Genomic DNA, 16,956 nt, shown 5'->3' with positions numbered 1-16,956 from the left:
CTCCAGAGAATGGTGATCTGGTCTATAGTGTGCTCATTACTTTATAATGTGGGCTAACTGAATAGAACACTGTTCTGATTGTTGAGCTTACATCATGACCTTTGAATAGTGAAGTGAAGGATTGTGGGTGCATGTGTAGTTTAATAGATGTGGACGTTTTAATCACTTAGTGGATGAATAACTTACTGATGAATGATTCCCTTTGAGTCAAAACAATAGTCAGCTCATGTCTGAATCATGATTTAGTGGAGAAACCGGGCCATAAGAATGGCTACAGTGTGGAGCTGTGGCCGTGTTACACATTCACTTGTAGTATGACTCGTTTCAATTCTTTAACACAACAATAGCAAACAGTGTGGACTTTAAATTGTACAAAAACTCTGAGCGTTTTAGGTTGGAGTTGAATTTTGTGTACTTGTTTCCCTCTCGTTCGTCGCTTTGCAGCAACGAGCCGTTTGATTGGTTAGCCTTCAACTCCATTTATCCAATTACAATCCAGCTTGCTGTTACCAGGAAGCAGACGACGCGTTACAAGAGCTGAAATTATCCCCACTCACCGACGTCTGCTTAAAAACGTGCTAATTGCGAGCAAGGACTCGCTCTATGCAAACAAAGCGGTGTATTTTTATTAGGAAAGCACCTGCAGCTCTTAGCATAGCAGCGCTAGCAGCGGCTGCTAACTTACCTACATACCGGGAGCGTGGCTCGCGCTAGCTAATGTAGCCGACAGCTACTAGCTAATCATGTAACAGCGTTCGTAAATCGACATTTTATTGTCATTGCTGAATCACTGTCAGTCGCTAAATAAAGCTACCTCTAAACGTTGCGTTACGAAAATGACAAATGCAGTGCTTCAACTCGGTACTGGCGTTTTCGTCATCGCGATGGTTTGGGTCGCAGCTCTTGTGTTTGGGATGTTGCTGCTGAGAGCATCTGGATCCGCAAAGTGAGTGAGACTCGGCTACACACAGTCCTCACGTCCGCCCGGCTGGAAAAGTGTGTTATTGGCAAAGAAAGGAGCAGATTTTATGTCTGTGTCCATCTCTGTAATGTTGGTTAGCTTGTTGGTCAAAGCATACGAATTCTACAAACAACTTCAACCAAAAAAACTAGCAAGGCTTCCGGGTAAATTTGGTGTATTCATGAGTCATCAATTACATCACGTTTTACAGTAAATGGGCTCACGTCACTGTCGATCACTGACGTGTTCTGCTGGCAATGTGGACTGAGAGTATATTAAGATGGAAAATAATCAAAACAAGGGCAATGTCAGAGTGGATCCAGACCCACGTTTTATTGATGGGTGTGTTTTGGCACTTGTATACAGTACTTACCTTTCATCAGACCATACTACTCAGTAAATGTGTAGTTTTGTATACACCAAGCACTGTGCTCTAATCTGTGACACGGTGCTTTATTTGATAAGGGACAAACGACTTCTTAAAAACCAGTAAAGGCTGTCCTAGTTTAGATTGGTGCTTTAATGACGTTACCCTCAGATAACCCTGCCTTTACTGCAAGTCTCACAGACAGCATTCAGTCCGGTAGCGTGACACCTCGTGTAATCCCTTTGTTTGACCCGTACACAGGTTAGGAGTCATCCCTGTCTTCCTCCTGGCCCTCACCATCACGTTGACGCTGGTGTTTTTCCCTCGCAGCCCAGAGACCCCTCCTCCTTTCAAAGAAATACAGGTGAGCTTTATTCACACGTCACAGACACATCGGCACTCTTACACTGCCTAGAATATATATGGATATGCTTTCATGTATCCTTTTCATCTTTACACAGGGAAGCAATTTAAATTTATTGCAAACTACTGCCAAATCCATGACCAGGAAGAATTCCAAAACAGACCATGTGCTGCATTAAAACACACACACACACACACGCTCGGGTTATTATCCTCTGTTGTTATGGCTCTTGCGTAATGACAGCATAATGTAGTTCATTTAAAAGGCCTGGGATGTTTTGCAGTCTTGATATAAGGCCATTCGGTGTTCATTACTACAAAATGCTTTGGGTCCAGAGTGAAGAATTAGCCCACAAACAGCTAACTTCAGATGAGTGGTCATCTTATGACCTTTACCACATATACTGTTAGGGACATAAAAATCTTCTGGATCCTTTCATTCATCTTCCCCGGTTCTTTGATTAAGAAGAAGTTGACAATATCTGGTCTCAAAATTACAATTTATTCTAACAGTAAAGAAGCAAATTCTGGGTCACACAAACAGAGATCTCTGTGGTTGCCTGGCCTCACAGCCAGAGAACAATATGCCATTCTTGTAAACACCTTTTATCCTATCTTGAGATCCCATAAAATCATGTCCTTCCCTAACTCTGCACCAATAGGGTCAGCTCAACTGATATTTAGTTTACCTTATTTGGTAATGGTTAAACCTTAGAGAGGAAATAGCAGGGGGTCCCCTTTTGTCAGTCGTAAACCTAAGTTGAAGATAAGTTCTCCAGGAGAATAATCACTGTACCATACGAGTGATTTTATGACGCCCCATAAAAGCTTACACCTCTTCCCCCATGTAAGCTCACTTTAAGTCCTAACATCTCATAAGCTGTGGGTCAAATCTGAGAGTGACCAGGAAACCAAACTCACAGGAAAGGTGGGTCGTAAAATGGGGTCATAGGGGATGAACACATTACTTCAATCAAGATCTAGATTTACAACCTTAGCTTGATATCAACCAGAGCTGTCTCCAAAGAGCAGACAACAGCTAACAAAGGAAATGAATTACAAAAGTCTATGAGAAGTAGGGAAATTACACACTTCTCAATACATTCAGTGTACCTGTCTTCCTTTGATCTTCTGTAAAACTTACTTAACACATAAGTACTTATAAAACACATTACAGTAATATGCATACAGAAATGAAAACTTCATGTTAGGGACACACTTCTGGATATGTGGACCCACACCACATAATAACATCATGCAAAATAAAATCTTTCACCTAACAATTCCCCCTTTTGAGCTCATTTAAGAGCTCACAACAAAGCTTCCTCTTCCTCATCTCCCGACTCAGGCACCTCTGCTACCAACAAAGGCATGACATACACCTATATCTTTCTTCTCAATAGCTAATGCAATTAACCTAGTACCTAAACAGTGCACAAAAAGAATACAACAACAACCACCATATGTAGTTAAAATACCCAAGAATGCTGCAAAAGAAGTGATTAATGACAATACCATACATATAGAATCAACAACAACCAACAACAACAATTACAAACAATAGAATACAACTACCCAACACTCTCCACTTTCCCCAGAGTCCCATCTTGTCAGTCAAAGTCTTCCTGATAACAGGAACCAGAACCTCCGCTCCTGAAGCTTCAAACCTTCCTCTTATCAACTGCTCACTCGTGTCAGCTGTAATTCACCGTCTTGTCCTCTTCAACCAGTAGGGTAGACTACCTACTGGTCACATTCCTGCGTTCAGGGGATTATTCTGCCCCTTGTATTTTCTCCTTGTCCTGCTCCATCTGAATATCGGCCAGCATCTGCCCTGGCTCCAAGGCCGGGGTGCACTAGCTCCAATGATACCAGGGGCCTCCTTTCCCTTTCAGCCGCTCCGCATGGGAGGTGCGCTCCACCACCTGGTAAGGGCCTGTCCACCTAGGCTCCGACCACTTCTTCTTTATCACCTTCATGAGGACCCCCTCAGTGTGTGGCATGTCCTCATCTGGTCTCTCAGTTTCTCCTTTCACCTGTGATATACATACTCACACCAAAGCTTAAAATTCATTCCAAGAGGCTGTCAGCCTGTAAAAAACTCATATTATGTGAATTATGTGGCGTTATTCACTGAACATCATATACACGTTAATACAATAAAAACACTTGAACCCATATAAATTTGGTCTGTGCACAGATTTTAGCCAATTTTTGTTTCTAATTTTGGTTCATCCTTTCCACTTTTCCCTGTGACTGTGGGTGATATACTACACCATACCTGTGTCTTAGGCCCAAAGCCTGCTCCACCTTTTCTAGGTCTGCACTCTTGAAGTGAAACCCATTATCAGATAAAACACTTTTTCTCTTCAACACACACCTTTTTTCTCTTCAGGCCACACTTCTGGCCACCATATAAACAAATCTACTGCCATCAGGAGGTACTGACATTCCTGGTGTTTCTCTATCATGTCTGTATAATCAATAACTATTTCCTGTCCATGTACAACTGGGAGTGGAAAACTTCCCATGTCTGACTTCACTATGTGTTTGGAATTATACTCATACATATTTTACACTCTTTTACTCAATTCTTGGTCGATCCCTGCCATACATGGATGCCACCAATGTGTCAAATTCCTCAACATTTATTTCCCACAATCCAGGCCCATGCACCTCATTTAAGACGCTCTTCCTGAGCCGTGGTGGAAGCACTGGCTTCCCTTCTGGGGAATACATCACATACATCTTGATTCTATCTCTTGACTCTGCCCCCTCTACACCCGGACCATCTTCTCCTGGGAGAGGCTAAAGACCTGTCTTTATGTGATTTTTGTAAGATTACGTTTCCAAAAGTTCTCTCAACCTCCTTTATCTAAGTGATGTCAGAGTGAACGCTTGGGAGGTGACATATGCTACTAACCTGTGTGTTATCAGCAGTATCAACAGATAACCCATCACTATGAGCTATTATCTGCACCATTTTAATCATTCCTGCTGCATGTCTGGTGCATCCTAGTCCAACCAAGTTAAAACTCAGATTGACACCTGTCTATTACCCCCCCTTTTTTCTGAAACAGAACACCATGCACATCTTCATCTGTTTCAGAAACATCAAGTAAAATAAACTAAGTAGTCTAGGAGGGCTAAGCCAACAGCACATGCCAGAGACTCCTTCAAGTCAATAAATGACTGCTCTGCTACCTGTAATTACATATATATTATATGGATACTAGAAGAGCCAGATCAGTGTGGAAGTTGAGACTCCAAAAGAGACGAGTACAGTGACACAAAAACTTACATCTAAAAATGAAACTCCAGAGCCTTATTAGCAGTCATTTGCCTGCTATACCATCTGTCTATCTGTCTGTGTTAAAAAAAAAAAACAAAACATGGAATCATCTACTGTGTGAATGGTAATCTAATACACTTTAAGGATGAAGAATGCTGAACACCTATCCGCTGTGATAGCCGCCTATCAGAAGTAGCTTTACATGTCTTAAACATGGAGCCTAATTCTATAGCTTGATGTTTTGGATGAATGGCTAATGAAAACACGTGGCACACATTTTGAGCCACTTAAACTATTCTGGTGTAAACTATACATCAGCTACTACTCATTCCTCAGCCACAAACAACTTATCAACTTTTATGGGCCAACTTTGCCCTTCTAAGTAAGACGTGAATCTCTCCTGATAAAAAGATCCTCATCTCTATCATAGAAAAGGGTAACATGGAGAGGGTCAGCGGGCAAGCCATAAGGTCGGAGAGACATGATCCAGAACTTCCACAGGTGAAACAGACTCAAGAGGTTTCTCCTTTGTGAGAGGTTTAGGCAATAGTTCTGCCCAGTAGATGTCTGCACACGTCATCTGATGAGTAAGTGGCATCATATGCCATTGTCCATACATTCCCACAGTTTTGGAACAGGCAATTGTTATTCCATTTGGAAAAGTTACTGTCAGTCCATCTGAAGAACACAAGATGGATGCACCAGTCTTGATCCGGAGATCCCTCCCCATCAGATTCACTGGTAATGAGACAGAATAAATAAAACAATGTCTGTGTTGCTGGCCTGCTAACTCAGTCTTCACAGGATCTGTAAATGCCAGATGTTGAATTTCCCTGGAGAAGCCAGCCAACAGAATGGTGTGTGACAATGTAGTTGATGATAGAAGATGTCTTCAAGTGGAGTATGTTGCCCCAGTAACAACCAGGAAAGGCAGATCAGAATTATTGACCTGCACCTGCAGTGTGGGTTCTGCCAACACGCCCACACTTGGGCCTCTCTGTGCTGACCTTCATACTGAGTAAGGTCCCTCACCACCCCATGGCTGAGAGGGGTAGTGTCCTGGTGGTGGAGGTCCATGCTGCTGAGGACCTTGGCTTCCATTTCCCTGTGGTGGATACCAGGGCGCCCCTATATGGATGGTGTAGGGGTTTCCTTCTGTACGGACAGTCTTTCTCCCAGTGACCAGGTTTTCCACAATAAAAGCAGTCACCCCCACTCATACCGCTGTATCCGCCCCTTCCATGCCCCCCTCCCCTTCGGCCACCCTGTCCCCTCCAGTTTCCTCCTCTATGATTCTGGCCCCACCCTCCACGATAAGGAGGTTGGGGGACCCAAAGTGGGGTCAGATAAAGGTCAGAGTTACCCGCAAATGGGGGCTGTGGCTGAGGAGCGGGCTGAGGTTGCGCTACCATCTGAACTGCTGGGGTATCTTTCTTACTCTTTCTCTGGTCAGTGGCGTCTTTACGAGCCTGCCCCACTTGTAATTTTAGTAACTGAACATGAAGCCCTTTTATATCAGCATTTTCTTGGTCTGTTTTTGTTTCGTGTCGTTCCATGTGATGTGTAACATGTCGCTCCCACACATTGGAAACACTTCCAGGGAGATCTGGGTTATTATTTAAAGCTTGTTGGACTGAGACTGGGAGGCCCTCCTCTACTGCCTTTCTAAACCACTGCTGTTGGACACTCTGCTGAGTGGGATTCATACCTGTTTTCCTTGTCCAATCCTCTCTACACTTCACCAAATGATCCCTAGGGGACACTGCTGGGTCCCATGTGTACTTAGGAGGACCTGTGGATACTGGCAATGGAAACAGATCACGCATAGCAAAACCTATACAGGTACTATATGTAGTAAATCTTTCATCATCACCACGCCCCATTGTACCTGACTGTGTCTCTATCTCATGGAGCTCACTACGTGACATCATCCTGGAGGCAACAGCCCTGAAATCTCCTAAAGCTAATGTCTGGCCAGCTGTCATTTCAGCCAACTTGTCCATCCACAAACCTCCACCCTCTCTAGGGGGTGGCATTTTCTCCACCAGGGAGTTTACATCTCCTACTGAATATGACTTATAGCACAGAAATGAGCCTGCCTGCACTAATGGAAACTGGAACGCTGATTCAGTCGGTTTAGTTGGTTTATCTTGCTGTGCGTGAGACCTAAGTGTCATAGTATGTCGCCATGGCAGATCAGACTCACTCATCTGGCGTTGCAATTCTACTATGCTTTGACCTATCTGTTGCAGCAGATCAGTTATGTTGGTACAGCTAGAATCCTTTTCATTTTCTATCTCATCATTATCACCATCATCTGTATCTACCATCTCTCCTGCTACCTGAACAGTCACCACTACCTGCCTTCCTTTTCCTATTTTCCTTTTAGTGGATGAGGTCTGGGGCAGAGGGGTACATGATCCACAAGAAAGAGCTGGGGAGCTAGCCCTTGTGGTGTGTCCAAAATGTTGAGGTGTAATTGGTGTTGGGGGTCCTGCCTCCTGAAGACTTCTCCATGCAAATGCATCTTGAGGAAGGGGGGTGGATGAATGCTGCATATGTGAGGCCTGGGAGTTACGACAAGGCCTTTGGGCTGGGCCTAAAAGGGTTTGGCCTGTCTGTTTACCTGTTACTTGTACCCTCCCATCTGTGATATTTATTATAGGGTACATCCCAGGATCCACCTCCTGAGTTCCCTCGCTCTCCACTTCCTGTTTGTTGTCTGTTCTGCTATCGGACTCCCTGCAGTCCTCATCAAGACAGCACAAATATGCCTGATACAAAGCTTGCCTCTTTCCTTCTGCTACTTGTGCTGCTTTCTTGAATTTATTTCTCTGGAATACTCCTGCTGTCTTACTCTGTGCTTCCAACTCATCTCGTTCCATCTTATATTTGTTCTCCGCTGTTACGATTACACTCTTCAGCGGCTTCCTATCATATCCCTTAACTTCCTGCTCAGTCACAGCTGCACACACCACTGCTTGCAGCTCAGCAGCTGCCTTCTGCTTGTTGTCCGGACCTGCATGTCCATGACAACGGCTTAACATCTTACTCATCTGTTCATCAATTGTCTTCCACTTAGACATAATTGCCACAAAATTCCTTCCTATGTACCTGCTATATTAAAATTTAACTTCCTATATGTCCCTTCTTCTATCCCTCACTGTGACTCTGACAACACAGTCACACTTTCACACATACATGTCACACATTCAACTTACAACAAACACTCTGTACAAACTCACTTCTCTGCCAGCGCAGAATCAGTTTCAAACACAACAATTCTCCGACAGCGCGGAGTACATAAAACAACCACGACAAGACAAGACAACAAATCACCGGTTTATCTTTTCCTTAACAATACAGCGCTTTCTCAATTTACCTAGGCCTATATTTGAAACTTACTGCCAATGTTTTAAAACATTTTAAACTTATTGCCAATCAATCGTTATTTTTGCCAATCCGCTTTTATTCTGGTTACGCCCAATCTTTACATCAAGTTTTTCACTTTTTCATTCATTTAACACACTTTGATTCTATTACTGCCAATCCGTTCTTTCTTTTCAGGGGTCATCAAATTCCCTCGGGCTCTCAACCGAGCTTATCTATGCTCGCGTCCAAACATAGTCGGGGCTGCAAAACCCAATGACTTTCTTAAATTTTTTATGTGTTACTCTTTTTATTTTAATATTTTATTTTAATTTTTGAATAATTCTTCAATTATGTGGACTCACAATTTGCCTCATACAATTTTAACTTTAAAACACCATACCAGTCACAGTGACTACTTAATTTAGAGTGTCCAATATGCAGAATTTGATTAAACAGGTTTCTGCTTACCTTGTTTGTTGTTGGCTAGCCAGTAGTCACTCAGTCAGGCAGGATGTTGTTAGACCCTCACTTCTTCAAACCGGGCGGAAACACCAAATTGTTAGGGACATAAAAATCTTCTGGATCCTTTCATTCATCTTCCCCGGTTCTTTGATTAAGAAGAAGTTGACAATATCTGGTCTCAAAATTACAATTTATTCTAACAGTAAAGAAGCAAATTCTGGGTCACACAAACAGAGATCTCTGTGGTTGCCTGGCCTCACAGCCAGAGAACAATATGCCATTCTTGTAAACACCTTTTATCCTATCTTGAGATCCCATAAAATCATGTCCTTCCCTAACTCTGCACCAATAGGGTCAGCTCAACTGATATTTAGTTTACCTTATTTGGTAATGGTTAAACCTTAGAGAGGAAATAGCAGGGGGTCCCCTTTTGTCAGTCGTAAACCTAAGTTGAAGATAAGTTCTCCAGGAGAATAATCACTGTACCATACGAGTGATTTTATGACGCCCCATAAAAGCTTACACCTCTTCCCCCATGTAAGCTCACTTTAAGTCCTAACATCTCATAAGCTGTGGGTCAAATCTGAGAGTGACCAGGAAACCAAACTCACAGGAAAGGTGGGTCGTAAAATGGGGTCATAGGGGATGAACACATTACTTCAATCAAGATCTAGATTTACAACCTTAGCTTGATATCAACCAGAGCTGTCTCCAAAGAGCAGACAACAGCTAACAAAGGAAATGAATTACAAAAGTCTATGAGAAGTAGGGAAATTACACACTTCTCAATACATTCAGTGTACCTGTCTTCCTTTGATCTTCTGTAAAACTTACTTAACACATAAGTACTTATAAAACACATTACAGTAATATGCATACAGAAATGAAAACTTCATGTTAGGGACACACTTCTGGATATGTGGACCCACACCACATAATAACATCATGCAAAATAAAATCTTTCACCTAACAATACACAGTCACAGCATCTTATAAGGCTGTTGTGTGTTTTATGGGCAAATGCCTGAATCTCATTTACTTTATTTGTACTGATATAGACACCAGTTAGTAAGAAGGTGCACAAACAACCTATCCCAAATAAAAACCTATCGTACACTCAACTACTACACCGTAAGCCTGTTTCCACAGCCGTGTATGCCTGTAAATAGTGTCACTGTGTGCACTTCTGTGCATGTGCTTGTCGTCAAGGCCTGTTCTGCTTTATCTTAGTCCAACAGCAACACAGAATAAACACTCCCCCATGTTGCCTCCGGGTCGTGCCAATAAGCCGGCCAGATCTGCCAAGCAAGCTGCCACCCCATAGAAATAGCAGAGCAGAGCCCCGTCCTGGCCAGCCTGCATTTTTATAGCCTTTGTACAAAGGCAGATACCAGACCCAGGAACAGAGAGAGAGAGAGAGAGGCAGCAAAAATGTGACTTCCTGGATTTCTGCGCAAGGCTTCAAATCAAATGAATCCAGGCCTACTTTAGAAACCAGTGTTTTAAAGAGGCTACATAAAAAACCACTATGAGGAATGAAGGGATGCTCACCCAGTAGATTTATTTATGAGTTATCAAGTCATTGTCCAGAGGCCTGTTTTTTCAAGAAACAGGCCTGAAATATATTCATCACTAGCTTTTAACTGTTATGCACAATGGTATTAAAACTATTTGGGCTCATCCTGCTGTTGACATACACACCATTACTGATCCATAACAGTAATAATAATAACAACATTAAACTAATGAAAAAATATTTCTTTTATTAAGGAGATGTGGAATAATCTATGTATTCTATTGTATGGATATCTAATGTTCTGTACTCCCATGTACAATCACTACTCATTCAGGGAGCCAATAACACGTCTTGTCTACCTTTTGTCCAAACAGAGAGGAAGTGTCAGTGTCAGCCTATGATGATATGCTGGATAAGCTAAATGGTCTCGGCTTGCTGCAGGGATCAGGGACTTATTCTTGCCTGATGCTTGAGAGGACCAGGGGGGTGGTGCGTAAAGGATAAGGGGCTCGGCCCAGCCACCTATTCCAATCTGTACCAATGTTTCTAACCAACTTCTGCAGCAGAACTGAGGAAGCCACTCGGGGGAGTGGCGAAACGTCTCTCCCCCGAGTCCATGAGTGTAGTTGCCCCCCGATTTTGAACTCTTAGACATGAGGGAGGTCTCGGAGCTTTGTTCTTGACACCTTCAGCAGAACTTTTTTTCTTGGGTCATGTCTGTGAACTATTGTGTGATTGGTCAGAACTTCGGAGCAGGCATGGTGAATGCGAAAAAAGTAGAAAAGCTTTTCCACTAGCGCAGATGCCACACATTCCAAAGAATACTGTCTGCCAGACCTATTGTTCAATTTATTATCATGCTACGTACACGTACACGCCCACCTCCCTGAACATTTGTAACAAATCCATGCGATAGTAGCAACAAATCTCTTCCTCTTCCTCAGCTCCAAACATGTTCGCCGCCTCCTCCTTTATTAACTCAAAAACTGCCATTTCTGACATTGTTCAGCAGCAAAACGTCTTCGAAATCTCATGTGTGTGACGTGCACTGCAGGGAGGGCCCTATGAGTTCTGCACATACGTTTGTCATGAAGTATAAAAAGTCCTGACTTAACACCTTGAGAAAATGTAGCCGTCTTATCCAAAAACATTCAAAAAACTCTGACACTGACTTCAGGGTGACACTCACTACTAGTTGTAGAAGTATTAGATTATTGGATCACTTAACGGTGCAAGCCTTTACTTTGTAAGATGATACGCAGTAGTTGAACAACTTATTCATATACATATGTAATTATAAAGTAGCTGCAGTATTTCAGAGTTATTTAATAGAAACTATATACCGCATAAATAAATAGGCAGCATTATTTAAACATGGGTAAACATGCATGTAAAGGTGATAACTGGCTCCACAGGGTGACATTTTATGTTTGCATCACGTTTCAGTATCATTTACTGCAAACACTAAAACTGCTAAAATCTTAGTTACAAGCAGAGAGACACTATCTATGTGAGAAATGTCTAACCTCTTGCTGTTAAACAGTCAAATATCATAGTGCCAATTAAGGCAGTCCCAAATGAGGGGTGGGGGTGGTTTATATCTTACACCCCCTGCCTCCCATTATCTTCCCCCACCCTCCTCCTGCCTGCTGCACCCAGGCGCACATTAATAAATCATGGCCCACACTTTAGGTTCCTGCTTGCTGTGTAATTGGCAAATTAAAAAGTGAGATGTGTTAAATGCATCCATAAGAAAGGGTGTACATCATCCCAATCTCTCTGGGTTTACACACACAAACACACACCTACTGCTATCCACAGCAGGTCGTGTGAAATCTCTCTTTAGACAGCAGTAGGGCTGAAAGTTCTTTCTCTGTTTTCTGGCTTTAGGGCGTTTTCTCAGTTTGTGTTCTTGTATTCATGGGTGGTTCATGATGGAAATATTAGTGTACATCCAGAGTCATCGGCGAAGAGTTGATTAAATCTTCCCAACTTTAAAAACTCACAGCGGGATCTAAAAATACGACAAAAACAGTGAAGCAAGAAACGTGCTGTATTCAGTCACAGTTCATTCTCTGAATCAAGTGAGTGTCAGAGGTTTGAAGCAGCCTGTTCACCAACCAATTAAAGATTCTGCAAATTATTCATCAAATCCTCAGAGCACTGCTCTGTACTCCCACATATTAAACTGCTCCTGAACTTTTCTTTCTCTTTCTAGGAATTATATGGGATCATTTTCATATGGAGTGTAAAATAACAAGATACTGAAGTTACAGTCGGCTTTATGATTAGTTTTTATTTATTTTTTATAGTGTTTTTTTAATAATTATGTTATGAAGGCTTACAAAATGAGTTTTGTAACGGGGGATGTAACATGACTGGCCAGTGTTCACTCTGTGTATGGAACAGGGACACCTGTATACTAATTTAACACTGATGTTTTGTTATATTATAGTTTAAAAGGCCAAAAAGTAAAAAAAATAAAAAATGTTTTGTGTTTGGTCACGTCTTCCATGTTGCAGATTTTATGAGGTAGGCACCAGAACAGCAGGTCTGCTCATGGTAACATAGAGCAAAGCAACAAAGAATAAAAATACATTTTCGGAACAAACAACACATTTCAGATAATAAATCTTGATTCAGGTGTCCAAATATTCACCTTTTTGTAACTCCTACAGTGAGTCCTGTATATACAGTAGATTAGTGCTTTCACAAATCTTTCTAGTATTACCACATGTTGAGCTGTGATCTGTAGAGCACATTACTCAGTACACTGAATACACTGAACAGCAAAAGACAAATCACAATAAAATGGGGTGAATGGGTGATATCAGATTTGGCCTTGTCTGTGTTTGTATGCAGAATATCTATTCACAATTAATAGTGAGGCCACAGCAGTCCTCTGTGTGTACACACAGCCCTCTCCTGACATCTAGTGGCTACCAAAGGATATACTGAATTTATATTTTCCCATGCCTAGACTGTGTTGTTATTACAAACTAGTAATAGATGCACCCTGTCTTTACAGATAGTGGACACATTGTTCATCGGTCGCTATGTGCTTCTGGCCGTGGTGAGCGCCATCTTTCTGGTGGTGTTGTTCCTGCTGCTCCCCTTTCATTTCCTGGAGCCGGTGCATGCCAAAGCCTTAAGAACACACTAGGGTCAGAACTGGCACTGGGATCACACAGCTGATGTGCACGAGTGGGGATGGTGAGTAGTGAGAAGACCCCACCACCACCTTGATGTGGAAACAGACTACAGACAGATTCATTCAAAACTGCAGAATTGGGGTCTTCTTCATGGACTACTGTTTGAGAGGCGTTGACTGAAACCAACAAGTGTTTTTATATATATATATATATTTTGTATCATGTATTACAAGCATCACTACTGTATACAACAGTTAATATTTTTACCCAATAAATAATATTTATAGTGTCTTTTTATAAGATTTTTTAATCACCAACAGTCTGATTCAGGACGCAATGTTAATGTAGCTAATGTTTCAGCTGAGTTTACTCACTTTTTAGCCTAACATATCCCGGGGTTCATTGCATGTTGGCAATTGCAGGATTGTTTTGACTGCAGACCCCAAAAACTGAATTCTAACTCTCACTTTTGATTAATTAATACCACCTGCGTGTTGCTGGGAAACATGAGCAGCACATCACAATAAATTGAAACCTTTATTAGTCCCACAATGGGGAAATTGCTTAAGGCAGCCCAGCAAAGAGCGCCATACACCAGTGAGTACACTGGAGGCTATGCAGGTATAGTGTCTTGCCCAAGGACACACAACAGTGACTAGGGAGGAGTTGGGATCGAACCTTCCGGTTACTGGACAACCCTGCTATACCACCGAGCCACTGCTGCCCACACAAAACAGGAAGTTTTTCATAGAGTAGACTGCCGTTTGACAACTGGGTTTTTGATTAGCATTATTTACATCTTATCTTGGCACATTATTGTGTTAACCTTTGCCAGATACCAAGGTACCAACTACATCTGTGGGTTTTCAGGCATTTATAGCAGTATTTATCTGCAGTCAGTTCTGTTCTGTCCAGATAGCCATCAGCTGGTTTATTCCATTTAATAAACCAGCTGATGGCTACCCAGAACCTCTCATATGTAAAAAAAAAAAATCTTGCACAACAGCTGACCTACAAATTTAGCAAGTTGTCCATGATACAATCAGCAAAATGTCCATTCCAGCCTCCCAGTTTATTTAATCTAAAAAGGTGGAGAAAAAAAAAACATTTCAAAAGCTGCTTTATACAGGTAGCATCACTCACACAGACACATTAACAGAAAATGAATCAGGTTGAAATAAACTGGAATCCTTGACCTACTTATAATAAAACCACATTTTTTTCAATAAAATATTTTGCAGAAAGTTTGTGAAATGTGGTGCATTTTGAGGTGTTTCTTACAGATAAACTCTGTATAGACAACATTCCATAACATGGCTGTAATAAAAAGATCCAGATCAAAATGCAGATACAAACTGGGTGATGGAAACCCATGTAGTGTCCTATGTAACAAGCAGTGTTCTTTTGTGCTGTCCTACTCAACTCACCTGCTGCATGACCATTACTATCCAAAAATGAGACAGCTAGCATTAGCTTTATAGATAACCTAGTTTCTTCTACATTCCAAAGATGGGTAGGTAGGTTCTCTCTAAACTTATCCTGGGTATACCCCATGTGTCACCCAAGGCAGCCTAGGTATCTTGTTGTACAAAATGAAACCGGGTACCCAGAATGGCTGTAGCTGAAAGTGGAATGGAATAAAATGTCCACAATATGACAGAGGAGCTGTCTTACAGGACACCCTGTGCTTCTGCTTCTAGTCGTCTGAAGTACCGGTTATGTATCACCTCACTCTTCTGCGTGAAGCACACAGAGATGAAAAGATGAAGCTTGTATCATAGGTAGCAACAGTGTCGAGTTGACTGCTGTGTAAACTGGCTGGTGGGCGTGGCAGAATGACAGCTCCACCTTTACACTGCAACACACACACACAACACACCAGCATGTCGCATACGCTTCATTTTGTGATCAAGCAAAAGTGAGTGAAGTCTCTGCAGTGTGGTCATTTCATACTGGCCTCACTGTTTGAGCTTCAGTAATAAATATGGCCGACCACACATATCCATCCATTATTTTAAGTTTCCAGAAGATTCTTCTCACACGTGTAAAGGGTGAGGTACAGTAAGAAAAACAACTGCTTAACCTAGTTAAACTTGGTTTCCACTCTACAGGTGAAAAGTGGAAGGTTCACATGGCGTGGCTCAGGTGGAAGTTCACAGTTTGATGCTTGTCCCAGTTATTACACTACTGGTGTGTGCTTTTGTGCACAAAAGAAAAAAATGTCCACTAGTGTAAAGCCCTTTGAGTACTTTTGTGTTCGAAAAATCTGATAGAAATACAAACGGTTTACCATGAGGTAAGTGAGGATTGGGCAGGTGATGCAGGAAGAAGCTTTTTCTTCACAAAACTAATGTTACATATGTAGCCACCAGCTGAACAGAAGCTACAAGGATATTTGTGTTGTGCTTTTGTGTAGTTTTGTTTACACATTTTGCCAGGCATTGAATCATATCCTGTACTGTGTTGTCAGTACTTTGACACATTCACATGGTCCTGATGCTGATTCCATGGGGGTTCAATAAGCAGATGATTCCACAGAGAATAATGAGCTTTTGCAGTCTAGAGGCACAATTATAAACACTTACCCACCCTCCCTCTACTCCCACCTCTATTTTAAAAGTGTGAAGCCCAAGGAGACGTGGAGTGGAATTCCAACCAGGATGATGAAAGAGAATCTAATGAATCAAAACCAATCCTATTAGTTCCGGCCCACATCTCCATACTGCCGTCCTTTTTCCTGCACAACAATCCACTGCATGATTTCACACAAGCTTGGGAGCTGTGGGGGGATTTCAGCAGGGTGGGAGCTAAAACCTTTCAACCTGGAGGGACTTGTTGCCTGTAATTGACTGCATGAGTACCGCAAAACATGATCTTAGCCCCTGCAGAAAGTGGTACTGAGAAACAATCAGGGGAGCTGAAAGAGAGGCTCAGCTGGCAGCTTTTCCTTTAACTGGAATGGAAACTTTCAAGGTCACCATGTAAAAGGTGTTTACACCAGTTCCTCGCTGTCTTTGCTGCAAGGTCTTTGCAATCCCTGAAGTCAGTGTCTATAAGATCTGACAGCAGTCCCTGGCTACACTCACTCTCTATCTCACCTTTTGAATCTTTCTCCCCCATCTTGTCCTCATTTTCATTTTCGCTGCTAAACTCTGTCTCTCGGGAGTGGGAAAATGAGAAGAACAAAGCATGTGGGGGTTTGAGGATCATTTGGAGCTGGGAGATGCAGTCTTTGTGGCACAGCCAGCTGGACATATAAAGAGATGGGGGCGGGCGGGTTTGAGAAAGAGAGAGAGAGAGAGCAATGCGAGGGCAAAGAGGTGTGAGCAGAAAGCTCGGGGCGCCTGGTTTACAAACCGCAAAGGGGGGACGGGCCGTGCTCCTCTCCAGGGTTAGATCCTTCATTCAGATGCACTCAAGCAGAACTTCTGGCTTACCGTTCACATCCTCAACCACCTCGGCCCCCTCTGT

At 42.3% G+C, this 16,956-nt stretch overlaps 1 protein-coding gene across 1 annotated transcript; it reads left to right on the top strand.

Annotated features, from left to right (window-relative positions):
• The first annotated feature begins 525 nt into the window (after positions 1-525).
• Positions 526-13,650, top strand: tmem218 (transmembrane protein 218). Its single transcript, XM_028422084.1, has 3 exons — positions 526-946; positions 1,590-1,692; positions 13,362-13,650. The coding sequence occupies exons 1-3, from the start codon at positions 837-839 to the stop codon at positions 13,494-13,496; spliced, it is 348 nt and encodes a 115-aa protein (XP_028277885.1). The 5' UTR covers positions 526-836; the 3' UTR covers positions 13,497-13,650.
• Positions 13,651-16,956: the final 3,306 nt, after the last annotated feature.

The sequence above is a fragment of the Parambassis ranga genome, chromosome 14 (genome assembly GCF_900634625.1).
Source record: "Parambassis ranga chromosome 14, fParRan2.1, whole genome shotgun sequence".
Lineage (NCBI taxonomy): Eukaryota > Metazoa > Chordata > Actinopteri > Ambassidae > Parambassis > Parambassis ranga.
This window is presented reverse-complemented; position numbering and strand designations above follow the sequence as displayed.

Bases quoted from the DNA above. Each gene is read 5' to 3' on its own strand.
- tmem218 (XM_028422084.1), top strand. From the start codon at position 837: ATGACAAATGCAGTGCTTCAACTCGGTACTGGCGTTTTCGTCATCGCG. The intron at 947-1,589 runs GTGAGTGAGACT...ACCCGTACACAG, and splicing joins AGAGCATCTGGATCCGCAAA to GTTAGGAGTCATCCCTGTCT. The intron at 1,693-13,361 runs GTGAGCTTTATT...CTGTCTTTACAG, and splicing joins CTCCTTTCAAAGAAATACAG to ATAGTGGACACATTGTTCAT.